Source organism: Polypterus senegalus, chromosome 10 (genome assembly GCF_016835505.1).
Source record: "Polypterus senegalus isolate Bchr_013 chromosome 10, ASM1683550v1, whole genome shotgun sequence".
NCBI classification, from domain to species: Eukaryota; Metazoa; Chordata; class Cladistia; order Polypteriformes; family Polypteridae; genus Polypterus; species Polypterus senegalus.
The window spans coordinates 20,647,887-20,675,509 of NC_053163.1; the positions used below are offsets into that span (position 1 = coordinate 20,647,887).

The window sequence follows — 27,623 nt, forward strand, 5'->3', positions numbered from 1 at the left end:
TCTTCACAGTACTGCATCAAATACTGCTTTTAAATCAAGAAATGACAGATATGCTTCTTTATTTTTATCTAATCTTTTCTCAATTATTGTTCTTATGTGTATTGTCACAAACATGACAAAAAGACAGAAAAGGTTTGGGACAATATTACCCATATATTGCTTTCCTGGCTGCAAAATTGGTTGAATAGCATTAGTACAGGTTAGAGTTCACAGCAGAACTGATTTGCTGGCAAAAAGATGGCAGCTTTAAAGGAGAGCAGAGGAAGAGATGTCAGCACTGGGGGCCGGAACCAGAAGTGGTGTCTTTGGGCCCGGGACCGGAAGTAATGTCATTAGGGCCAGGTGGAATTTCCCATTACTGGTATGCACAGAAGTGAGAGAAAGAGTTAGTGCACTCCGCCACCCCCTGGCCTGGCATGAAATTACTCTCCTTCATCCCCTTTAGCTGCCTCCCATGCTCACTGGTGTGACAATATGTACTATCTTGTGTGTGTCTTACTGGTTTGTATGCTGCTTGCTGTTATTGTAATTTATTGTCTATTGCTGTTCTCAACCATCACCAGCCACCCAAACACCTGACATTACAGACACAGTCACAAGTGTCATAAAATAGAAGTCTTTTATTCCATGAAAAATGTTTTCCAGTTGTTTCCCACTAGCACCAATCACAGTACAGCCCAGGAATACAGCTTCGTCCCTCTTCCTCCTGACTCTGGCTCATCTCTGTGAGGCAGCTGACTCTTTTTTAAGCCACACCCAGGAGCACTCCAGGTGGCTTCTTAGGGAGGTCTGGAATTGCTCCCAGATGTGACTGAAGCCCATTGTAGGGCTCTACAGCTTCAGCAGCTCCCACAGATCCAGCTGGTGGCATCCACAGAAGGAATTAGAGTGATATGTCATTTCTGAACACTTTTATTGCACTGTATATATTAAGATCCTTTCCCTTTATATGTAAATAAAAACTGTGAGGAGTTGTGGAAAGGAAATTAAACAATTTATAAATTAATTGAATAGTTTCATGTTGTAAATTAAAGTAGTCACCATAGTTACTATTTCAAAAGGAACTACAGTGATATTCAATTCTTGGTGACTTTCATTCCATTACACATCTCCCCACACCCCCTTGCTGATCATGAAAGTATAATATTTGTTGAGTTCTAAAAAATGAAAGAAAGGCTTCACCGCTTCACTGCAGGTAGTGAATTCAATATCAGGAACTAAACTTTACTGATATGAATGGTATTGTGATCTATAGACACTTTTAGTATATTTCTAGACACAGTCCCCATACCTTCAAGTGGACACACAGAAATGTAATATTTTACAAGTTGTAAAAAGTGAAATGAGAGATTCACAAATTAACTGTGGATTGTGATTTTAGTATCTGATTTTTTTCTTACTATTTCAAAAGGAATTGGAATGCTATGTCATTCCTAGATAATGTGTTTCACTTTATTTTATAATGTATTCAACTATGTGCTTCAAAAATGGATGTATATATGTGAAGTACTTGAGAAGTGAAATTTCGGTAGTGAGACCAGCTTTGTTGTATGGGTTAGAGACGGTGGCACTGACCAGAAAACAAAAGACAAAGTCTGAGGTGGTAGAGTAAAAGATACTAATATTTGCATTGGATGTGATGAGGATGGACAGGATTAGAAATGAGGACATTAGAGGGTGGGAGAGGATTGTGAGACAAAGTCAGAGAGGTGAGATTGCGTTAGGTTTGGACATGTGCAGATGAGAGATGCTGAGTATATTGGGAGAAGGATGCTAAGGATAGAGCTGCCAGGGAAGAGGAAAAGAGGAAGGCCTAAGAGAAGGTTTATGGATGTGGTGAGAGAGGACATGCAGGTGATGGGTGTAACAGAACAAGATGCAGAGGACAGAAAGATGTGTAAGAAGATGAACTGCTGTGGCAACCCCTAACAGGAGCAGCTGAAAGAAGAAGATTTGAGAAGTGTAATTAAACATCCAGAAATTAAATAATAAAACATCATACACTAAAGCTAATGAGTGCAAGATAAGAACAACACATAGAGACGGTGCCAGTCCATCATAGAACATATTTACATACCAATGAAACATTGCCAATCCACCTGTGAGAGGAAGTCCTTGAAAATATGGGTACAACATGCAAACATCATTGAAGGAGTACCTAGACCTCAAAATCCAGTCTCCTCACTCTAAGGCAGCAGTGCTACTACACCAGCCATCTGAAATATATGAGCATGTGCTGATACATTTTATCGCACCCACCACAAAAACTACCTGGATTGGGACCCAAGTGTGGTGGGTAACACCTCAGCACCACACTGGAACAGTGTGAGTTTTCTTTACAGGGCTGGAGTGCTAATCCTGCAACCAACCCCTGAATTTTACTTGTAAGATGGGGGACCTGCTTGCAGGGCTGGATGCAGATTAACGTCATACCTAGGACAAAGCGATTGCAGGTTAAATTCAAGGTTCCCAATGGGGTGGAGTCACTTCTAGCGTTTATGGGATATGAACCGCCAACCTTCTAATTGCCAGTGCAGATGCCTAGCCTCAGAGCCACCGATCTACCCACCTGAAATATGAGTTTTATAAATTGACCTTGACTTGTTAATTCTCAGTCAGGCAGTGAAGTAGCTTGTTCAAATGTATTGAAAATGATATGGTGCTTCGGAATACTTTAATTCCATTATCAAATTTCAATACGTATACCTTGAGAGACATGCGTAAATGCAGCATTTGATAGGCTGTGCAAAGTGAAATGAAAGATTCATAAACTAAATGCAGGTTGTAAACTCAACATGGTAGTTACTGTTTAAAGATTAATCTTTCATGGACAAGTATTGACAATTGTAAATTGTCAGTACTTATGTCTTCATATGGATCTATAAAAATGAAATATTATGAATTTATGAGGAGTGAAATGAAAGATTCACAAATGAAATAAAGATTGGTAATTAACACTAAAATTACCAGAGCCTACAAAAACACTTGTAGATCCGGCCCACCTTAAATCCTTTTAACACCTCTCCTTCAGCGTTTTATGTCCTGTAAATGTGCTGATAAAGACAAGCAGCAAGTAGCCTGGTATCCCATTCCCCCACCGCTGCAGAACTTGCACAAAGTTCTCCCAGCTCATGCCTTGATTGATTATCTGGGAGTGAAGTGCTAGAGTTTTAGAGTGGAAATAATAGATTGTCATTTGGGACACATGCATTTCATGTGTGTTCTGTTTCTACAATAATCTGTGTAAAGACATTGTTAAAACAGAAATATTTTTTATATTTAAGTAGTAAATGACAAAATATTGGCATAAACTATATAATGTGTGAAGCCTGAAGTCCAAAGATCAAATGAACACTTTCAGAAAAGGTTCAAGGATAAGACAACAGCTTCTGTGGTGTAGTGGTAAGATTTGCTGACTTATAATCAAGAGTCCCTGGTTCAATCCTGACTGCCTACCATATTTGCTGTTTTTAGTAGTGAGCTGTTCTTATTGTTAATATTATACAGTACACACATACATTTGATTTGCATCTGTAACAGACGGTGTACATTTATACTACTTGTGAAAGTTACCATTTTATTTTCACTTTTATTTTCTCAGTCACGATCACGATACATACTAAGGGATATGACGCAGATAGTTTTTATTTTTCCCCCTTGGGATTAATAAAGTATCTATCTATCTATCTATCTATCTATCTATCTATCTATCTATCTATCTATCTATCTATCTATCTATCTATCTATCTGTCTATCTATCTATCTATCTATCTATCTATCTATCTATCTATCTATCTATTTGAAACTGGGAATAACTGTATATGTGAGTGGTGTTTTGAGGCAATTGAACTGGACATTCTCTGATCTGGAGGGATAAAAGCTGACACACAAATGCCGGTGAATCTGCCTTCTTTGTATCTCACCATCACTTGATTTTTTTTAATTCAGTTTTATTGAGTGTTCCTGCTCACGCTGAATTACTATGCACCTTATGGTCTATGATGTCAAAAAAACAAAACAAAACAGGGACATAGGTATATATGATATTTGGAATTATTAATTTTATTACCTGTATAGTACATTTCGTAAAAAAAAATGTGGCACGGATGCAACATTATTCATATTGGTCATATTCATTCGCATAACATCTTGCACTTGTAATCAGTGACCACGTGTTTTTTTTTTTGGTTTTTGTTTCCGATCTTGCCAGTCTCCACATTGCTGTATTTTGTTTTATTTTGTACTCCAGGACATGCAGAGGAAAGAATAGATAGATAGATAGATAGATAGATAGATAGATAGATAGATAGATAGATAGATAGATAGATAGATAGATAGATAGATAGATAGATAGATAGATAGATAGATAGATAGATAGATAGATAGATAGATAGATAGATAGATAGATAGATAGATAGATAGATAGATAGATAGATAGATACTTTATTAATCCCAAGGGGAAATTCACATAATCCAGCAGCAGTATACTGATACAAAGAAACAATATTAAATTAAATAGTAATAAAAATGAAAAGAATTAAAATAAAATTAATGTTTGCATTTACTCCCCCGGGTGGAATTGAAGAGTCGCATAGTGTGGGGGAGGAACGATCTCTTTAGTCTGTCAGTGGAACAGGACAGTGACAAAGTCTGTCACTGAAGCTACTCCTCTGCCTGGAGATGATCCTGTTAAGTGGATGCAGTGGATTCTTCATGATTGACAGGAGTTTGCTTAGTGCCCGTCGCTCTGCCACAGATGTTAAACTGTCCAACTTTAATCCTATCCTATCCTATCAAATATATACAAAATTAATTGATGCCATTGTTGTCATATTTGATGCTGTGAATAACTCTGCGTTTTGTGATGCTGGAAACACTACAGAAATTACATTTGAAACCAGTCAGTCAGTCATCATCCAATCTGCTATATCCTAACTACAGGGTCACGGGGGTCTGCTGGAGCCAATCCTAGCCAACACAGGGCGCAAGGCAGGAAACAAACCCCGGGCAGGGCGCCAGCCCACTGCAGGACACACACACACACACAAAGCACAATTTAGGATCACCAATGCACTTAACCTGCATTTCTTTGGACTTTGGGAGGAAACCCATGCAGACACGGGGAGAACATGCAAACTCCACGCAGGGAAGCGAACCCAGGTCTCCTAACGGTGAGGCAGCAGCGCTACCCACTGTGCCACCCCTACATTTGAAGCAATTTAATAAATTGTATTACTTTAGCAATTTTTGTAGGTGTAGAACAAATAACTAAGCAGTGTATCTCTTAAGATTAACAGCATGACCTTGTAGAATCCCCGGTAAATTAGTGATCTTTCAGATTGTTTAAAGGAAGAGATTATGACACCACCTAGCCCAAGATTTATTTAGATAGATAGATAGATATTTTGTTAATCCCAAGGGGAAATTCGCATAATCCAGCAGCATACTGATACAAAAAACAATATTAAATTAAAGAGTAATAAAAATTCAGGTAAAAACAGACAATAACTTTGTATAATGTTAACGTTTACCGCTCCGGGTGGAATTGAAGTGTCGTATAGTGTGGGGGAGGAACGATTTCCTCATTCTGTCAGTGGAACAGGACAGTGACAAAAGTCTGTCACTGAAGCTACTCCTCTGCCTGGAGATGATCCTGTTAAGTGGATGCAGTGGATTCTTCATGATTGACAGGAGTTTGCTTAGTGCCCGTCGCTCTGCCACAGATGTTAAACTGTCCAACTTTAATCCTACAATGGAGCCTGCCTTCTTAACAAGTTTGTCCAGGCATGAGGCGTCTTTCATCTTTATGCTGCCACCCCAGCACACCACCGCGTAGAAGAGGGCACTCGCCACAACCGTCTGGTAGAACATCTGCAGCATCTTACTGCAGATGTTGAAGGATGCCAACCTTCTCAGAAAGTATAGTCGGCTCTGAGCTTTCTTACATAGAGCATCAGTATTGGCAGTCCAGTCCAATTTGTCATCCAGCTGCACTCCCAGATATTTATAGGTCTGCACCCTCTGCACACAGTCACCTCTGATGATCACAGGGTCCATGAGGGGTCTGGGCCTCCAAAAATCCACCACCAGCTCCTTGGTCTTGCTGGTGTTAAGGTGTAAGTGGTTTGAGTCGCACCATTTAACAAAGTCCTTGATTAGTTTCCTATACTCCTCCTCCTGCCCACTCCTGATGCAGCCCACAATAGCAGTGTCATCAGCGAACTTTTGCACGTGGCAGGACTCGAGTCATATTGGAAGTCTGATGTATATAGATTGAACAGGACCGGAGAGTACAGTCCCGGCCCTGTATTGCTGCACACAATGTCAGACCTGCAGTTCCCAAGACGCACATATTGAGGTCTGTCTGTAAGATAGTCCACAATCCATGCCACAAGGTGTGAATCTACTCCCATCTCAGTCAGCTTATCCCTAAGGAGCAGAGGTTGGATGGTGTTGAAGGCGCTAGAGAAGTCCAAAATCATAATTCTTACAGCACCACTGCCTCTGTCCAGGTGGGAGAGGGATCGATGAAGCATATAGATGATGGCATCCTCCGCTCCCACCTTCTCCTGGTATGCGAACTGCAGAGGGTCGAGGGCGTGACGGACCTGTGACCTCAGGTGGTGAAGCAGCAGCCGCTCCATGGTCTTCATCAGATGTGACGTCAGAGCAACAGGCCGGAAGTCATTCAGCTCACTAGGACGTGATACCTTTGGGACAGGAGTGATACAAGATGTTTTCCAAAGCCTCGGACTCTCCCTGTTCCAGGCTCAGGTTGAAGATGCGCTGTAGAGGACTCCCCAGTTCCAACGCACAGGCCTTCAGCAATCGTGGCGACACACCATCTGGACCCGCTGCTTTGCTGGCACAAAGTCTTTTCAGCTCTCTGCTCACCTGGGCTGCTGTAATTGTGGGTGGGGATGTCTCACCTATGCTGGTATCAGCAGAAGGATGGTTGGAGGATGCAGTAGTCCGAGGTGAGAATAGTACAGAGTGGTCAGTTCAGCGCTATATACAATCATCAAATTCAAATGTTAACAGTTGACACACACGCAAGGACCATCCTTCCTACATTTACGACATGTGTACCTGTTGGTACATGTAGGAAGGACGGTCCTTGCGTGTGTGTCAACTGTTAACATTTGAATTTGATGATTGTATATAGCGCTGAACTGACCACTCTGTACTATTCTTTCCTCTGCATGTCCTGGAGTATAAAAGAAACAGCCCCATACAGCAACGTGGTGACTGGCAAGATTGGGGGAAAAAAAAAACACGCGATCACCGATTGCAAGTGCAAGATGTTATGCGAATGAATTTGAATAATATGAATAATGTTGCATCTGTGCCACAATGTTTTCTGAAATGTACTATACAGGTCATAAAATGAGTTATTCCAAATATCATATATACCTATGTCTCTGTTTTTTTTTGGGTTTTTTTTGACATCATAGACCATAAGGTGTATACTAATTCAGCGTGAGCAGGAACACTCAATAAAACTGAATAAAAAAAAATCAAGTGATGGTGAGATACGAAGAAGGCTGATTCACCAGCTTTTGTGTGTCAGCTTTTATCCCTCCAGATCAGAGAATGTCCATTTCCATTGCCTCAAAACACCACTCACATATACAGTTACTCCCAGTTTCAAATAAAAACTAACAGCGTCAGATCCCTAGGGCAGTAGTATATATCGTGATCATGACTGAGAGAAAAAAAAAGTGAAAAAAAAAACGGTAACTTTTACAAGCCCTATAAATGTACACCGTCTGTTACAGATGCAAACCAAATGTATGTGTGTACTGTATAATATTAAAAATAAGAGCAGCTCACTACTGAAAACGACAAATATAGGAAGCAGTCGGGATCAAACCGGGGACTCTTGATTACAAGTCAGCAAATCTTACCGCTATGCCTTCGGAAGTTGTTGTCTTTTCCTTGAACCTTTTGTGAAAGTGTTTATTTGATCTTTGGACTTCAGGCTTCATACATTATATAGTTTATGCCAACATTTTGTCATTTATTACTAAAATATGAAAAATGTTTCTGTTTTAACAATGTGTTTACACAGATTATTGTAGAAATGGAACTCACATGAAATGAATGTGTTCCAAATAACGATCTATTATTTCCACTTTAAAATTCCACTTCACTCCCAGATAATCAATCATGGCATGAGCTGAGAGAAGTTTATAAACGTTCTGTGGTGGTGGGGGGATGGGATACCAGGCTTCTTGCTGCTTGTCATTATCGGCAATTACCAGAGTCTACAAAAAAACTTGTACATCCGGCCCACCTTAAATCCGTTCACACCTCTCCGCCAGTGTCCTTTGTCCTCTAAATGTGCCGATAAAGACAAGCTATAAGCAGCCGGCTATTCCATCCCCCCACCGACTTAGAATGTGCACAAACTTCTCCCAGCTCATGTCTTGATTGATTATCTGGGAGTGAAGTGGAGTTCTAGAGTGTAAATAATAGATCGTTATTTGGAACACACACATTTCATGAGTGTTCCTTTTCTACAGTAATCTGTGTAAACACATTGTTAAAACAGAAACTTTTTCATATTTTAGTAATAAATGACAAAATGTTGGCATAAACTATAAAATGTATGAAGTCTGAAGTCCAAAGATCAAACGAACACTTTCACAAAAGGTTCAAGAAGAATACAACAGCTTCTGTGGTGTACTGGTAAGATTTGCTGACTCAGAGTGCAGCAGGCTTGTCGTGCCTCAGAGAGCTAAGTTTGATTCCCTGCTGAGGAGAAAATGTTAATTTTTTTTCTCTTTAACCTTCGCTACTCTGCCTGCCTGAAGTTCCTGTCTATCTACAGTATATAGTAATAACAGTAATTTTAGTATTATATAGCAGCTTCCCTGTCTGCCTATCATATAGTGCCTTTCCTTCCTACCGATCTATATATCTATCCCCTTAGCTGTTTTTTTATATATCTATTATACAGTGCCTTCCCTGTTTATTTATATACTAGCAAAATACCCGCGCTTCGCAGCGGAGAAGTAGTGTGTTAAAGAAGCAATGAAAAAGAAAAGGAAACATTTTGAAAATAACGTAACATGATTGTCAATGTAATTGTTTTGTCACTGTTGTGAGTGATGAGTGTTGCTGCCATATATATATATATATATATATATATATATATATATATATATATACATATATACACATACATATTTACACACACACACAAACATATATATATACATAAATACATATATATATATATACATACACACACACATATATAAACATATATATACATATACATACATATCTACATATATACACACACAGCTATTTCGTATCAGTGCAATACGCTGCTTGTTAAAACGGATGACTCCCGCTCTTACGTGCAAGTCTGGGATATTATGAACTATCGTATTTGTTCAAGTTCTATTTAAATTTTAAATAGAAGGAATTTTTATTTAGTCGACAGAAATATCTTTGGTAGGAATGGTAAAAACAGACAGGAATATTATTCCTGAATAAATCAACTCAAACCTTAAACAACTTATAATATTTTGCTCTCCATAAAAATATATCCTGTCTAAATTATACAAGTTAGAAATAAAGTAAACATTAAAAGAACAAACATTCAAATTTCTTTACTCTTATGTAATTTTATATATAAAAATAAACTTAGATTTTAAATATCCCAAAAGATTTTGCTCTCCATAAAAATATATCCTGTCAAAATTATACAAATTCAAATATGAACATGCTGCATAACAAAACCTGGAAATATAAATAAAATGTGTTCCTTTCAGCAATAACAAATCAAATCATTCAGTTGTCTTTGCTCATATGTCATTTTAGAGCTGGACGCCTGGCATCTTTTTGGCACAGGTTCGTTTCTGTTTGGTGTGAGGTTCTGTGGTGTGGAGATTCTCAGGATGGACTGCAGGTGCTCATCAGTGAGGCGACTCCTGTGTGCTGTTTTGTTAGTCTTTATCACTGAGAAGAGCTTCTCACACAGATATGTGCTACCAAACATGCACAAGGTTCGAGCCGCATGTAGACGGACTTTTTGTTCTTCAAAGTCACCAAAGCGCCGTGCAAACTCAGTGCGCTCAGTTTATCAGCAAAGTGCGATTTGGGAACACCGTAGTGACGACTTGGTTTAACATTACTTGGCAACAGGGAAAGTGGGGCAAGTGGTTGTGTCTCCCATAAAAGCAGCTTCAATTGAAATCACTTTGTGATTGTGCACGGGTAAAACGTCCGCTGAAGTGTCAGATTCTTATTTAATTCTTCTGCTTTCTGTATCTTCTGCATTGCATTCAGGTCTTTCAGGTTACCCTGATGTTTTGTTTCATAGTGCCGTCTTAGATTAAATTCTGTAATTACAGCCACATTAGCTCCACAAATGAGACACACGGGTTCAGTAAACATATACTCAGCCTCCCATCGGTTTTAAAGGCTCTATTTTCAGAATCAACTTTTCTCTTCAGCATCGTGTGAGCTAGCTTCGCAATAACTTGCAGCATCATAAGGTAGACTTGATTAGCGCGTAAGTGTTGGCAAGGCAGCTGAAGCGCTGCATTATGGGATCTGTAGTTTATTGTGTTACCAGCGCTTCATATACCGGGCTTTAATAACAATAATACAGTATATAAAATGATCTCGGGCGGATATAATTACACCGGGCGGATGTGGCCCGCGCCCTTGAGTTTGACACATATGGACTAAATAGAACTTGAAAAGATATATTTTTCAAATGTGATCGCAATTCAGATAGAGTTGACGCAAGACTACAGCCTGCATGCCTCAATAAGTCATCCTCCCTCGCTCTTACTTTTTACCGTTCATCTAATGAATACACTGAGTATGGCTTTACCAAAACAATCATTGATGGCGAATAAAGTATCCATTATTCGAGTATGTAGATCGGGTTATATATATATACATATATATATACCCGCGTATCGCAGCGAGAAGTAGTGTGTTAAAAAGCTAGAAAAGAAAAGGGAACATTTTAAAAATAACGTAACATGACTGTCAATATACAGTATTTGTTTTGTGAGTGTTACTGAGTGTTGCTGTCATCAAGGATTTGATTATCATTATTTCTTTCAATCAGGTTCGTATTTGTAGGATGTGTTGTGTTCAAGTTACATTCCGTGTTTGTCAATCGTTGTAAAGATGACAGGTTTCATTCATCGATTCGTTTCTTACTGCATCAATAAACAGCTCGTCTTCTTCTTTATCTGAGACCTGACACACTGCATGCACGGGTTTTTTTTACACTGTCTTCCTTTAGCGGGACATTGACTTTTTCCAACGTGTGCTTTGTTTCCGCAGTAGTTGGATTTATGAATATGCTTGAATGTATGAGACGCTTCATATTTTTGCTGCCTTTTCAATTGTGTAATTCGGTTTTGTTCAGCTCTTTGGAACTGTTGCTTTTATCTGTGCACTGCGCCAGTTCACGTGAGCCACTCGGTGTACATGCATCGAAGGTTCCCAGCTGTGCTGGTGCCATCTCCTGCTATGTCCATGGCTGTATTTAATGTTACCTTAGTCCTGGCACTTAAAACTTTCTCTCGCAGTTTCGCTGAGTTTGTGTCAAACACCACCCTGACCATCTCATCTTCCTCTCCATAAGCACAGTCCTTCACCCGTGAATATTTACCCGTGGCAGTTTGCTATTGGATTGCCGCTGACGGACGGCCTTATATGGGCAGGCACTAAATTACAAACGCCAGCGGCAGCCTGTCTATGAACTTAATTTAAAGTGTAGGTTTACATCGTGCTTTGTTTCAAGTAGCAGAACTCATGAATATGGTTGTATATGTCACTCGCTCGCTTCTTATTGTTTCGCTGCCTTCTCAATTATATAATGCATGTTTTCTTCAGCGCTTTTTTGAGGTCTTCCTGGTTTTCTATGTACTGCGTGATTACGGGAGGCGTGATGATGTCACACGAAACTCCGCCCACGGCGTTGAAGCTCATCTCCATTACAGTAAATGGAAAAACTGCTTCCAGTTATGACCATTACGCGTAGAATTTCTATATAAAACCTGCCCAACTTTTGTAAGGAAGCTGTAAGGAATGAACCTGCCAAATTTCAGCCTTCCACCCACACGGGAAGTTGGAGAATTAGTGATGAGTCAGTGAGTGAGTGAGTGAGTGAGTGAGTGAGTGAGTGAGTGAGTGAGGGCTTTGCCTTTTATTAGTATAGATCTAGTGACTTCTCTGCCTGTCTGTCTGTCTGTCTTTCTATTAAACTCCTATTTTAAAAAGAATTCAAATGATATATCTTTTTCAGACAAGTTAATTTCATCCTAAATCACATGCTTTTTCAGGAATGCATAGTTGTGTAAACCTTGACAAGTTGTGAAAACTAAAATTAAACATTCACAAATTAATTGTTGGTTGTAAATCTAAGATCAGGCAACTATCTTACCTTGTCTAAAGGAATTATAATGGTATAGCATTTCTAGACAATTATAATCCACTGTAAATTACAGACTTGTACTCATTTACACATGGTGAATCTGTGTGTTCTGAAAGAAAAGATTCACAAATTTAATGTAGGTTGTGGATTCAATATTAGACATTAATATTACTACTTTTAATGTAACTCTGTACTAATGTGAAGTCTGCCGCTGATTGCCTTTTTAAATAAATAATTGCTTCACTCACATCAATGTGTGGCGGGGTCGTGGTAGTGTGGTGACAGCGGATCCCGTGCATGATGCAGGATTGCCCAGTGACCCTAATTGACACCGGGAGCTGCTAATTCCCACAGCCCTTCCATGTCCCCAATTTAAAAGGGGAAGTGCAAGTGCAAGGTGGGTTAGAAAAAAGGAAAAGAAAAGCAAACAAAAGGGAAAAAAAGGGTACAGAGGTTTAAAGTATGGGAAGAAGAGAGGCAAGAGCATGAAGGAGAATAAGTGAGTGTAATGAAATGAAGCAGGAAGATGGGTGTTGAGCCCCAGGAAGGAGCGTGTGGGCAGTGCACGATAGGGGACTCAGGAATGTCCTCTTGCCACGAGGAGCCAACGGATCGGCTGCGGTGAGAGTACAGAGAGCGCTTTCACCGTGTGGAGCCTGGAAAGGCAGCCGTGGCACAGGAGCAGGGCTGGGTGGCTCCCTGCAGACACCATGGGGTTGGCATTGGGAACACTGGCCAGAAGAAAAGAAGGGTGTTTGTGCCTGCTAGAGTACGTCTCCTTGGGCTGTAAGGTCCAGACAAGGTGAACTGAGGAGAAGTCAGATTTTTTTAAGGGGCACTGAGGCTCACAGGACAAAAAGACAGTTTCCTGCCTGAATTTTAACCCTTTTTTATTGGATTTATTTATTTGGATTTTAACCTACACTCTTCACCTCTTTTTATGAATTATTTATTTATTTAATATTTCTATGCTCTACACTTTTTGAAATATTTGTTATGGTTTGTTTTTAATAAAAGCACTGTTCACCTTTGCACCTTCCCCTTGCTTTATGTGGTGTACTCCTTTGCACAGCTCATCCCGATCATGACTGTCGACGGTGTCAGTTTCAAGAGGCTTCCAAATGGATGAGGGTGCAAGGAGTTGACCCGCACCGTCACAAACTGAAATGATACGTTGTTTCTAAACATTTTTGTTCTCCTGTAAAGATCAAATTATAACTTCATAGGTATGTGAAGAAGTGAGGAATGTGATAGCTTGTGAAAAGTAACGCAAAAGATTTACAAATTAAATGCACAATTTGAAATTTAGATCAGACACCATAGTTCTACAGTTTCTGGCGAGGACATAATGATTTGTGATTTCTGGATGATTTAATTTCCATTTCAAAGCCCAGTCACTATATTCTAAATGGGATGCACAGTTCTGTTAATATTAACAGGTTGTGAAAAGTGAAATAAAGGATTCAGAAATTAAATAAGGACCATGAAAGCAGGATCTCACCACTAATGTAGTTTTCCAAAAGGAATTAGACAGATGTGTCAATCCTGTTATTTATTTATGCTTTTTCAAATCATCAGTGCCTATATCTTTATGGCATACTTTCATATTGTCATTGTGGCCTTTAACTTTCTAAATGTCAGTGTATTCCTGCCATTTCTGATGGGACACAATGCAGAAACCAAGGTTTTTTTACATTTAATTTTAAATTTCTCAGATTGAGTACCAAGCAAAATGTGAGTTGTGAAAAGTACAGTAGGCATTGACCTTAAAAAATAAAACTGATTGCTGTCTTCTTTAATTTCATACATCTAACACATAAAAAGACAGTAATTCAAATTATTTTGAGATTGTGCAATTTTTTTGACTTTATATAAAATGGGAGGCAGCAGTGATAATGCTGCTGCCTTGCATTCAGATTTCAAGTGCTCGCTGCATAGAGTTTGCAAATTCTTCCCATATCTGAGTGAGTTTCCTCCAGGTGCTCTGGTTTCCTCTCTCATTTGAAAATTCATGTATAGAAAGAAAACAGAGAGATCCTACATTTACTTGTACATAAGTGCAGTTAGTGTCTAATACTTTAAACGTTCTAGTTGGGGTAGTTATAAGCAGATTTTACTTTTATTTGAGTAACTTTTCAAGTATCTCTACTTTTACTCAAGTGTGGTGTTTGAGTACTTTATACAACACTGCAATCCTTTACTCACTTTCAAAATAATGCTACTGAAACCAGTACAGAGCACTCATATAGGCAATTTTACAAATTATTATTTAAAAATAAGTCATTTCAACTCACCTTTTTTCTTTTACTTCTCTCGATGGACCATCCTGTTCTGGAATGCTCTGGAGCAACACCCTGCTTGCTGCACCAACTTTCATGGAATAAACATGAGAGGATTAATAGATTAATACACTGTTTATTAGGTGAAACAAGCCATTCGTAAAACACATATGGAGAGAATCAAAAGCCACATGTGCATTGCAATGAAAGCAGTTCTCACAGATAAATTACATAAGAGTAACAATAGCTAGAGAGAAAGGTGCACGGCTGCAAGGCTGCACACATGATGAGAAGTCTATTCTAACTTTAAAAGCAATCTTGTGTGGTACAAATGTCTGGGAAAGCAAGTACAAACTGACATTACAGACATTTCAGTTTGAAATTTCAAATATATACAAAATTAATTGATGCCATTGTTGTCATATTTGATGCTGTGAATAACTCTGCGTTTTGTGATGCTGGAAACACTACAGAAATTACATTTGAAACCAGTCAGTCAGTCATCATCCAATCTGCTATATCCTAACTACAGGGTCACGGGGGTCTGCTGGAGCCAATCCTAGCCAACACAGGGCGCAAGGCAGGAAACAAACCCCGGGCAGGGCGCCAGCCCACTGCAGGACACACACACACACACAAAGCACAATTTAGGATCACCAATGCACTTAACCTGCATTTCTTTGGACTTTGGGAGGAAACCCATGCAGACACGGGGAGAACATGCAAACTCCACGCAGGGAAGCGAACCCAGGTCTCCTAACGGTGAGGCAGCAGCGCTACCCACTGTGCCACCCCTACATTTGAAGCAATTTAATAAATTGTATTACTTTAGCAATTTTTGTAGGTGTAGAACAAATAACTAAGCAGTGTATCTCTTAAGATTAACAGCATGACCTTGTAGAATCCCCGGTAAATTAGTGATCTTTCAGATTGTTTAAAGGAAGAGATTATGACACCACCTAGCCCAAGATTTATTTAGATAGATAGATAGATATTTTGTTAATCCCAAGGGGAAATTCGCATAATCCAGCAGCATACTGATACAAAAAACAATATTAAATTAAAGAGTAATAAAAATTCAGGTAAAAACAGACAATAACTTTGTATAATGTTAACGTTTACCGCTCCGGGTGGAATTGAAGTGTCGTATAGTGTGGGGGAGGAACGATTTCCTCATTCTGTCAGTGGAGCAGGACGGTGACAGCAGTCTGTCACTGAAGCTGCTCCTCTGTCTGGATATGATCCTGTTCAGTGGATGCAGTGGATTCTCCATGATTGACAGGAGCCTGCTCAGCGCCCGTCGCTCTGCCACGGATGTCAAACTGTCCAGCTCCATGCTTACAATAGAGCCTGCCTTCATCACCAGTTTGTCCAGGCGTGAGGCGTCCTTCTTTATGCTGCCTCCCCAGCACACCACCGTGTAGAAGAGGGCACTCGCCACGATTCTTATTGTAGATGTTGAAGGACGCCAGCCTTCTAAGGAAGTATAGTCGGCTCTGACCTTTATTACACAGAGCATCAGTATTGGCATTTACAAAGCACTTTTGATGCCAGAAGTAACGATATACAATCAGCATCCAACTGTATGTTGTATTTCACACTCATAAGTCATGAAAATGATAAAATAAGTTACACAACAAAGGCAACACAGCATATAAACATAATACACATTTTAGAGTAAGACAGCTGTCACCAATTATAGGCAAATTAATGTTTACTTTAGGCAATAAAAATGTATTTCAACAGTTTTCAGGTATTGTTGAATTGATCTGAAATAAGGTAAAGTTTAGTGTGAGAAATGAGGTGTCTCACTGTCTCAGCCTTCATTGTCTGCTGTACTGGGTCATATGCTATCTAAAACAGTAATCTAAGCTTAAATACAAAGCCATTTTTATAGAGCAGTTAAAATAAATATACATTATTAAAGACATAATCTGTTTTTGTCCTTCATCTTATTCCTAATTGTCCAATCCCATTTGCAATTCAAAAGTTATGTTTTCCACCACAAAAGGTTTACTTGGGTTAAATACAAGAGTGCAGGCTGCCTGGAAGGAGCGATGAAAAACAATGGTGGCATGACACTGGAAGTTGAGCATAGTAGCAATGTGTAGCAATCCTTTGTAAATGATTCAACACCAAACCGTTGAATACATTAACAATGGCTAAGGGTACTTTAGCCTCAGCTTCTCCCCACAGCAAGGCCTAAAAGGGCCTTTTGAACCAGAAGAAAAGGGCTTTTAAAGGCGGTGATCAGCATGAGCTCAAGCGCGTGCAGAAGGAACTCCGAGTCCAGCTCAGGGCGGCGAAGGAGCAGTACAGGAGAAAGCTGGAGCAGAAGTTGCAGAATAACGGCAGCGCAGGTGAGCCTGGAACAGGGGAGAGTCCCGAGGTTTTGTAAAACATCTTGCATCACCCCAGTCCCAAAGGTATCACATCCTAGTGAGCTGAATGACTTCCGGTCTGTCACTCTGAAGTCACATGTGATGAAGACCATGGAGAGGCTGCTGCTTCACCACCTGAGGCCACAGGTCCGCCACGACCTCGACCCTCTGCAGTTCTCATACCAGGAGAAGGTGGGAGCGGAGGATGCCATCATCTATATGCTACACCGGTCCCTCTCCCACCTGGACAGAGGCAGTGGTGCTGTAAGAATTATGTTTCTGGACTTCTCTAGCACCTTCAACACCATCCAAACTCTGCTCCTTATGGACAAGCTGACAGAGATGGGAGTAGATTCACACCTGGTGGCATGGATCGTGGACTATCTTACAGACAGACCTCAATACGTGCATCTCTGGAACTGCAGGTCTGACATTGTGGTCAGCAACACAGGAGCACCGCAAGGGACTGTACTTTCTCCGGTCCTGTTTAGCCAACATACATCAGACTTCCAATAAAACTCGGAGTCCTGCCACGTGCAAAAATTTGCTGATGACACTGCTATCATGGGCTACATCAGGAATGGGCAGGAGGAGGAGTACAGGAAGCTAATCAAAGACTTTGTTAAATGGTGCGATTCAAACCACTTACACCTGAACACCAGTAAGACCAAGGAACTGGTGGTGGCTATTAGGAGGTCCAGGCCCCTCATGGACCCCGTGATCATCAGAGGAGACTGTGTGCAGACCTATAAATACCTGGGAATACAGCTGGATGATAAATTGGACTGGACTGCCAATACTGATGCTATGTGTAAGAAAGGTCAGAGCCTATTATACTTCCTTAGAATGTTGGCATCCTTCAACATCTGCAATAAGATGCTGCAGATGTTCTACCAGACAGTTGTGGCGAGTCCCTCTTCTACACGGTGGTGTGCTGGGGAGGCAGCATAAAGAAGAAGGACGTCTCACGCCTGGACAAACTTGTTAAGAAGGCAGGCTCTATTGTAGGCATGGAGCTGGACAGTTTAACATCCATGGCAGAGTGATGGGCGCTGAGCGGGCTCCTGTCAATCATGGAGAATCCACTGCATCCACTGAACAGGATCATCTCCAGACAGAGGAGCAGCTTCAGTGACAGACTGCTGTCCCCGTCCTGCTCCACTGACAGACTGAGGAGATTGTTCCTCCCCCAATCTATGCAACTCTTCAGTTCCACCCGGGGGGCTAAACGTTAATATTATTCAAAGTTATTGTCTGATTTTACCTGCATTTTTATTACTCTTTAATTTAATATTGGTTTTTGTATCAGTATGCTACTGCTGGATTGTTTGAATTTCCCCTTGGGTCTAATAAAATATCTATCTATCTATCTATCTATCTATCTATCTATTTATCTATCTATCTATCTATCTATCTATCTATCTATCTATCTATCTATCTATCTATCTATCTATCTATCTCTAAACTTCTGAATACCCTAAGGCCTGCTGATAAAGGATACATTTCCATGGTCTGGTTACTTGTCAGTTAAATAACTCTTAGCTAATTATGAGAAACATGTTAACTTCAACATCCCCAAAAGTCCCTATCTGGCATGCTTCTTACAAGCACATATAACTAGTTAGATTATCTCAGCTTAAACCTTTCTTCTTATATAATACTCTACTGTGGCTGTTCGTTTGTCTGTCCAGGATTTTAAATCACCTGTAGCTTGCAAACCGTTTCACCTATTGACCTGAAATTGGGTACATATATATTACGTGACGTCTACTATCCGCTTTCGGGGTGATGGTTTTTATTGCTCTTTTTTTTTATTTTATTTTATTGTAGAATCAACTCTCGGCAGTGTGCAGCAGGGCGGCCGTGCAGCACATGCGTACGTACACCGTTCTCATTCCCTACCACCTTTGCGGTCACTTCCTCTACCTCTTCATATCTTAAATCATTCTTGAGGAAGATTGAAGACTTAAGTGCCAGCTTAAGTGAAAAATTAAGAAAAAAGTAATTGCAACACAAAAACTAACTTAATCAGTTTTAATGCAAAAAGATGCCGATGGAAGAAGAGAAGCAGCAGACTGCTAGGGTGGAGAAAAGAAGAGCTGCTCAGGAAACAGCAAGTGCATCAACTTCTGAGCAAAGGAATGGTAAATGTACAGAGAAAGAAAGAGGATGAAAACTAGGAATGCTCAAGTCAAGTGTATTCACTGCACGTTATTGTGTAGTGTGCCGTTACTGGTAAATATATAAAATAACACTCTTTTTAGTGTTGGCTTTTTACATTTGCATATCTCCCAATGTTTTTCAATTTACTTGTGTGCATCCCAGAATTCTTTATCTCTTAAAACACACATTAGTCATTTCTAAAAGTCATTCTCTGACCAAACCTTCTGTCCAAAAGGCATGTGTCTGTCAAAACCCTGTAAAAAAGAACGTTTGCTCCCCCAGTTTATTCACTTTATCTAAATAATCCTATAATAATCCTAATATCCACACAAATTAAATACTATGAGTCTTGTTATTATTTTGCTGATACACCATGCATGGTTAGCAAGCTTATCTGAGTGCATGTGACAACACTGTGTCATGGTCACATAGTCTGTTAGGGAGTGAGCATTGTGTTTAATAAAAGTCTGCACTTTGTTTTTAAAGAAAAAAAGACTTTTCCTTGCATCTAAGGGCAGTGGAAACTGATTTAGTAGAGGATGTTGCAGTCTGATGTCCTTGTAGTTAAAACGTGGCTGCATCGACCTCAAAAAGGTCTTTTGGGTTTAAGTGAAAGTCATTCTGTTAAGGTGTTTTTAAGCATATGTAGCAAAGGACTCATTGAATATAAAGTTATACAAAGACTTTTGGATAAAGAGTCATGTGTGAAAAAAAGAGAGGTCAATGTAGAGAAAAAGAGTGTAAGTGAGTGAGCAACCCCATCTTATAGAGAGAGTTTATAAGCCTGTGTAGGTCATGAAAGGCAACAGAGTTTGTTGTCTTCTTTAATTTTTTTCTTTGTATTTTGACCCTCTTTGTTTATATGAGGGCACACCACCTTTGATACACTGACACTCACTCTGGGTGTGCTAAGATGCCAGAGGTACTCTCTCTCTTTCTCTTTCTCTCTCCCTCTATTTTTTCTGTTACTGTACATAATAGGCATTATCTTATTTCACTAATCCAGTGGTAGGTTTTTGTTAGATTCCTTATTAATGGCTGATTGCTTATGTGTTTTCTTATCTTTTCATGTGATAGGTGGATCCAAAGAAGACCATGGAAATAGTGAGTATACATTTAATATATTCTGTCTTCGCCATATCTGCCAACATTAACAGCTGAATATAAAGTACTGTATTTTACCTTGAAATTGTGCTCTTCATGAATTAGTATTTTATTTAGCAGTATATATTAAAACAAAATCTTTCCAAAAATTTTAATAGTATTTATGAGATTTCATTTTGAAAGGATCATGCACTCCCTGAAGAACAGTTTATTATATTTTAACTGATAGACTACAGGCACAAACACCTCAAAACAATTATCTTTATTTTGAAAGCAGATTTAACCTCTTGAAACAAAGAGCTAGGAAGGCAGCACATCATAAATTGTCTGTATTGACCCTTCTACTCCGTTGGGCCCTTGAGTAAGACCCGTAACCTGCAATTGTTCCGTCCTGGGTTTGACGTTAATCTGCACTCAGTCCTGCAAGCAGGTCCTCCAACTGGCAGGGAAAACTCTGGGGTTGGTGGGAGGATTGGCACTGCAGCCACTGTTTTTTTAAAAAAAAAAAAAACTTCACAAACTGTTCCTTTCCTTTCGAACTAGTGCGATGCTATGTGTCACCCATTGCACTGGTTAGGTTTTAATTTGGGATCCTGATGTGGTTTGTTGTGTGGTGAGTGGAGTGCGGCAACATACTGTATCAGTGCATGCATCCAACTTCTTTCATCCTCCCTCTCTCCAATACCAGAACATTCCTGGTTTCTTTTACAATCTCATTCTTAACCCTCAGCTCTGTCTTCTTAGCAGTTCATCTCTGAATATATGCATTGGAAAAGGGTCTATTCCTAAAGCTTAAGACCTTTTTTATACATTAAACGTTTCTTAGTACAAGCTTAAATATTTTTATATGTACAGTATATCAAAGCAAAAGTCAGAACTGTATTTAATTATATAATTATAGCAAAAAAAATCACAAATATGTCTACATAACCATTGTAAGCACCACACAGCAGGGAATTGGGAAGATATCTTACCCAGACAGGTATCCCCGAGTGGACAGAAAGGTATCCCAAATTGAGAGATGGAAGGATATCACAGTCTCTAGATGGCAGCAGCCCTAGATATCAGCGCCCATTCGCAAAACAGCAGGGAATGCAAGGAATTGAAGTCTGGCAGCACAGCCCTGGTGGGGTCAGTGGGTGCCATAAGAGGGCACTGTATGTTCTGATTACTTATTAAATTTGCAGGACACTACATAGCCAAATCCAAAGACATGCACATTAGGTGGACTGATGATGCTAAACTGGCACCTGATGTGTATGGGTATGCATTCACCCTATGACAGATTGGCACACTGTTCGGGTGTTGTTTCAACCTTCTTTCCAGCTCTTGCTGAGATAGGTTCCAGCTTTCCAGTGATCCTACTCAGGATATATAGGTTTAAAAAACGGATGGATAAACATAAAATGGAGCATTAGAAAAAAAATAGTTATAAACAGACCATTCAGCCCACCCAAACTTACCAGCCCTATCCATCTAATTCCTCCAAAATAACATCAAGTAGAGTTTTAGTGTTCTACTGTCTAACACACTTCATGGTAAGTTATTCATTGAGGCTGCGGTTCTCTGTGTGAAGAAAAACTTCCTAATGTTTGTGCAAAATTTACCCTTAACAAGTTTCCAACTGTGACCCCATGTTCTTACTGAACTCATTTTGAAGTAGCAGTCTGGATCCTCTGGACTAACTTCCTTTATAATTTTAAACACTTCAGTCATGTCACCTCTTAATCTTTCCTTAAACTAACAAAGCTCAGCTCTTTTGATCATCCTCTGCAGTCCTGAAGTCAGCCTAGTTGCTCTTCTCTGGACTCTCTCTAGCACATTTAAGTCTCTTTGTAGCCTGGAGATTAAAACTGTACACAGTATTCCAGATGAGGCCTCACCAGTGCATTATAAAACTCAAGTATAACCTAATTTGGTTTGTACTCTACCAAACATTGGGTTAGCCTTCTTAATGACTTCTGAACTCTGTCTGGCAGTTGATAGCGTAGATTCCACTATGATTCCTAAATCCTTCTCATAAGGAGTACTTTTGATTTTCAGACCTGCCATTGTATATTCATATCTCACTTTTTTACTCCCTAAATGTAATACTTTACATTTACTGACATTAAATTTAATCTGCCACAAATCTGCCCAAGCGTGTATGCTGTACAAGTCCCTCTGTAATCAGAGACGGATCTACAGAATTTTATATTGGGTGACAAGAGAGTGGCAGGACGATTTTTAAGTGGGTTGCAACATGAAAACATTATTCTTTCAGATGCATATATATGGCATACTTGTTCAAGGCAGGCATATTTATGAGGTAAATAAAATCAACTAGCCAACACGCGGCGTACCATACGCCGCATAATCAGGCCGTTTTTTTTAATGATTTTTAAGCACAGGGAGAAAATTAACATTAGAAAAATGAGCAAGAAAAGCAACATTGTAACAATGCACGGAACAAACCAACACATAATCGTCCGTGCGGCGCTCAGGCGCAGAGGGTGGAACAGGAGGAGAGGAGAAGGACATCCACCCCGCTCCCTCCATCATGCTAGTCTGCTGATTTCTCGTCCAGTATGCACTGCCTGCTCATTGTCTTTGCACAGTCCAGATGCACCTGTGACTCACGTAGACTTTTCATTGCTCTGTGCGGTTTTGGCTGCCTTTCTATATATAATCCACAAAGACACCCGACCATGGTAGTAGCGAGGTGGCAGGGGGGTGTGTACAAAGTGCAGGAGCTTCGAAGAAGACGCATGTTTGTCATGGATGCAAATTGCTGTATGTAGCCTGTAAAACAGTTTGCTATGGTCACGTGCTTGTGCGTCGTAACCGGAAACTCGGTTTTTAAAAACTGCTTACTTCATTGTGTATGCGACTGTAGGTGAATGAAAAGATATAACTCTGGGTTGGGCAACATACAATACAGCATTGTACCCGCGGCACACAGCGATTCACATCCGCGACAAATGTGAATCTTTTTAGATGGTGCTGTCGCGTCCACCCATGCTCTCGAAGCACACACACTGCCTGGTCATGTGCCCGCTCGCAAGAGCAACTAACAGAGACTCGCCCACCAACTGTAAGACCATGGAATACCCCTCGCAAACTGCTCTACATGCTGCATACAACGATTCACATCTGCGACAAACAAACTGTTTTACACACTGCATTCAGTGATTCACAGCCGCGACATGATTTTTCTTAGATGGGTCTAAGACCATGGGAAACCCCACGGAAACTGTTTTACACGCTGCATACAATGATTCATATCCGCGACAAACAAACTGTTTTACACGCCGCATACAGCGATTTACATCCGTGACAAACATGCCTCTTCTTAGATAGTCCTGCCGCGTCGTGTGGTGCCTCTGTGTGAACCGGTCGGGCACAGAGAAGTTCAGCTGCTGAGAGAGCATCTCGACTGTTGCAGGGCCTGCATTGGTGAAGCAGGTGAGACGGTAATGAAACAGAGGCACAGGTAGTGAGATGGGTGTGTACAAAGTGCAGGAGCATCTAACAAGACGCATGTTTGTCGCGGAAGCGAATTGCTGTATGTAGCGTGTAAAACAGTGTGCTATGGTGCATCGTAACCGAAAACTTGGTTTTTAAAGACTGCTTACTTCATTGTGTTTTAACCTCAGTTGTAAAGGAATGTTTTAAGGATCCCATGGGATACCCCTCGCAAACCGTTTTACACGCCGCATATGGCGATTCACCTCCGCGAGAAACATACCTCTATAAACAGTCAGCGTGGGTCGGGCTGCATGTTGCCTCTACGACAGACGAATATAAATGACACCATTTTTTCTGTGTCGTCGCGTCTGAGTTGGTGGGCGTGGCTCTGCGAGTTGTCGTCGTATCCAATAGTCTTGAGTTGGTGGGCGTGGCTCCTTCTGCGCGGCGCCATAGGTGTCTCACTTGTCGGCGGCTTAGTGAATCCACGCCTCTTCCGGCGTGCTTTCCATGGTCGTCTTGCCTTAGTGAATTATATATATATATAGATTATTACAAAGATAAGTCCAGAATCAGAGTAGCAATCAGCAGTTTATTATTTGATTAGCATATTTTACAGTTCTCGCCCTAAAAGAAACTATGGACAAATACAGTGGGATGCAAAAGTTTGGGCAACCTTGTTAATAGTCAAACCTGAATGAACTAGAGATGTTTTGTAAAGAGGAATGGTCCAAAATACCTTCAACCACAATCCAGACTCTCATTGGAACCTACAGGAAGCGTTTAGAGGCTGTAATTTCTGCAAAAGGCGGATCTACTAAATATTGATTTCATTTCTTTTTTGTGGTGCCCAAATTTATGCACCTGCCTGATTTTGTTTGAACAATTATTGCACACTTTCTGTAAATCCAATAAACTTCATTTCACTTCTCAAATATCACTCTGTGTGTCTCCTATATGATATATTTAACTGACATTTTTTATCGTAACAACCAACGATTTATACAGGAAAATAATGACTATTAACAAGGTTGCCCAAACTTTTACATACCACTGTATGTTCAACAATGTTGATGTAGACTTGTAAAATCAAGTGTCATGTAGTTTTTTAAATTATTCAGATATAAAGTAACTGCAGCAGAGGACCTGTCCCAAGAACAGTGTTTGTTAACATCTGACAGCTTCAACTACAGAAAATTCAACTATAAGAGCTGAATACGATGATTACATGTTGTCCAGCAAATCTTTTCACAAAGTCATCCAAATACAAAGATTTTCCACATTTGGACTCAATGGTTAGTATAGCCAAATTTGACAATCTACTTTCTGTCATAACAGATTGCAAATGATTCTTTATTAGTTTTAGGGCTGAAAAACTTGATTCACAAGAAGCACTGCAGATGGTAATACCTCAGCTCTCTTACACAACCATAACAGCTCAAAAAACACATCCCAGTAAGGGTCCAAAAAGTTTTGTTTCCAACAGAGTGGCAGGATTTTGTTCATCATTCTTTTTATGTGTTTCTAAGACTCTCCTAAGCTGATGAAGTTCGTGCTTCAGGTCTTCAATATTGGACTCATAAGCATTTGCCAAAAGAAGGACATCCTTCTCTCTTAGAAAGCTGGAACTAGATGGATTTAGAGCCTGAATACCAATCATGATATGGCAGTTGGCATTCAAAAAACACCTTTCAATTTTCCTAGTCATGCTATCAATACACTTTGACTTGAAGAGCATAATTACCTACTGGTTCTACACGTTGTCCAAGGCTGGTGGTGACAACACAATCTTTGAGCTTTCTGGTTACCTTCACTGACCTCTTTGAGAAGTACTAATTATAGAAATATAATACCACTTCTTTCACATGTGTCAACAATAACTTTATAACTCCAAATCTCATTAAAGTAGGCCTAGCTACCTACAATAGTGTGTCATTGTGTCTTTCAGAGATTGAATTAAATTCAACAGCCTTGAAAAGATCAAGTGTTTTTGACTGCAGCATGTCTGACAAAAATTTAGAATCACCTAAAATGTTTCTGAACACTGCAAAACACCCTACAAAATTCTAAATCAACTTGACCAGTATTCCTCATGCTTCAATAGTTCACTATGGATTGTTCTTACATTGAATTTCCTCAAGCACTTTAAGAATAGCCAGCAGTCTGTCCATTAAATTGCACCTGCTACATGTCTGCAAGCCCAACGTGTGTCACTAAGGCGCTGAAGCTCCCTTGGTGCCCCTGTAAACATCTCACACTGCACATCCAAACATTTCTGATGGACATAAGGTCCAGACAGTTTCTCCTATAAAGAACAAAAAATCCAGCAACAGGTACACCTCTGACTGTGTCAACTATCACCAGGTTTAAGCAATGTGCACTGAAGTTGACATAAAATGCAAATTTGGCAACCTCTTTTATTCTAGCTTAGACACCTGAATGTACCCCACGCATAACTGCTGCTGCATTGTATACTTGACCTACAAGGCTTTTGTTTTGTTTGTTAGTAACAGCCAATAGTTTTAGAATTGAATGCTCCAGCATCCAACCTTTCTGCTTCTTGAAACTCCAGGAAACTCCCATAAACAGTACCTTTGTAGCAGTACCCAGGACAAATGAGATCTACTTTTTTTTTTTTTTTACACCTTTGGTTTCATTCACGATAACTAGTGAGAAGTCAAGCAAAATGACACCTTTTATTGGCTAACTAAAAAGATTACAATATGCAAGCTTTTGGAAGCTTGCATATTGTAATCTTTTTTAGTTAGCCAATAAAAGGTGTCATTTTGTTTGACTTCTCACTACATTTATAATGGCTAACACAGTACAACACCTTAGTACTATTCACAGTAACTGAAAACTGTGCATTCTCTTTAACCTCATTTATTATTTGTTCTTTAACCATGTTCCCCAAGCATGCCAGTATTTCATTTTGTATAGTTTTACTGGTATATGTTGCATTTATCACTTACTCTTCAAGTATCTTTTTAACCATTGGATTATGATTGGCCAGCAGATTTAACAAGGCTAGAAAAAATACCCATTTGGTTTAAGTCTAGTGTCACTCTGTGTCTTCGGTGGGCTATGTTTTCAGTAGCAGTTAAGATGAGAATCTCAGCTATCATTTTAATGCAGTTCTGATTTTCGATCACCCTTTTCTTACTTTACTCATCCATTGAACTCAACAAAAAGGTATTTTCTCGATCATTGTCTTGCTTTCTGCTCATGCAAACATTGCATTAACAATGGTACTCAGACTTGGAATGCGAGCTAGAGCTAAATCATTAAATGTTGTCTTTTTCTCATTACAAAAGTAAAGCCACCTTTAGGCGCATTAGGCAATAAGATATATCTACAGGCAAAACAGTAACAAGATTCTTTGCACTGTGAATATTCAAGCCATGACCAAACCCAAACCCATTTTGCTCTTTACTGAAGTCTTTAAAATGATGATTTCTTTGTCATTTTTTTTGCAAAAAAGAAACACCATATGTGCTCATCTGATATCCACTTTACATAATTATGTTTCATGTGATTTACAATGGTGAGTATAAATGTATATGATATTTCAGCTGTATGACCCAATTACTTGTATTAATTTACAAGTCTTTATTTAGTGTTAGAAGTCTATAGAAAAATAGTAACAATTAGCATACCACAGGGACCAGTTAAACCTGGAGAAAACTGTGACAGTTCAGGTTGGCTCTCCACTCATTCTGTGTCTGAACTTTCTTATTTTGTGCACTCTCTTTCTCTATAAACTCTGTCATTCTGTTTTTCATCTGCCCCTTGCTTTCTTTCCTCAAACATTTCTCTCTTTCCTGTGGCTCTCTG

At 39.7% G+C, this 27,623-nt stretch overlaps 1 protein-coding gene across 5 annotated transcripts in view; it reads left to right on the plus strand.

Moving 5' to 3' along the window:
* The window catches only part of LOC120536903, a 405,177-nt gene that overhangs the window by 12,942 nt on the left and 364,612 nt on the right, over window positions 1-27,623 (plus strand). For all 5 annotated transcript variants that reach the window (XM_039765454.1, XM_039765455.1, XM_039765456.1 and 2 more), the window contains exon 2: window positions 20,316-20,342. In XM_039765454.1, the coding sequence (XP_039621388.1) occupies window positions 20,334-20,342 (9 nt within the window). In that variant the 5' untranslated portion in view covers window positions 20,316-20,333. The remainder of the gene's footprint in view (window positions 1-20,315; window positions 20,343-27,623) is intronic.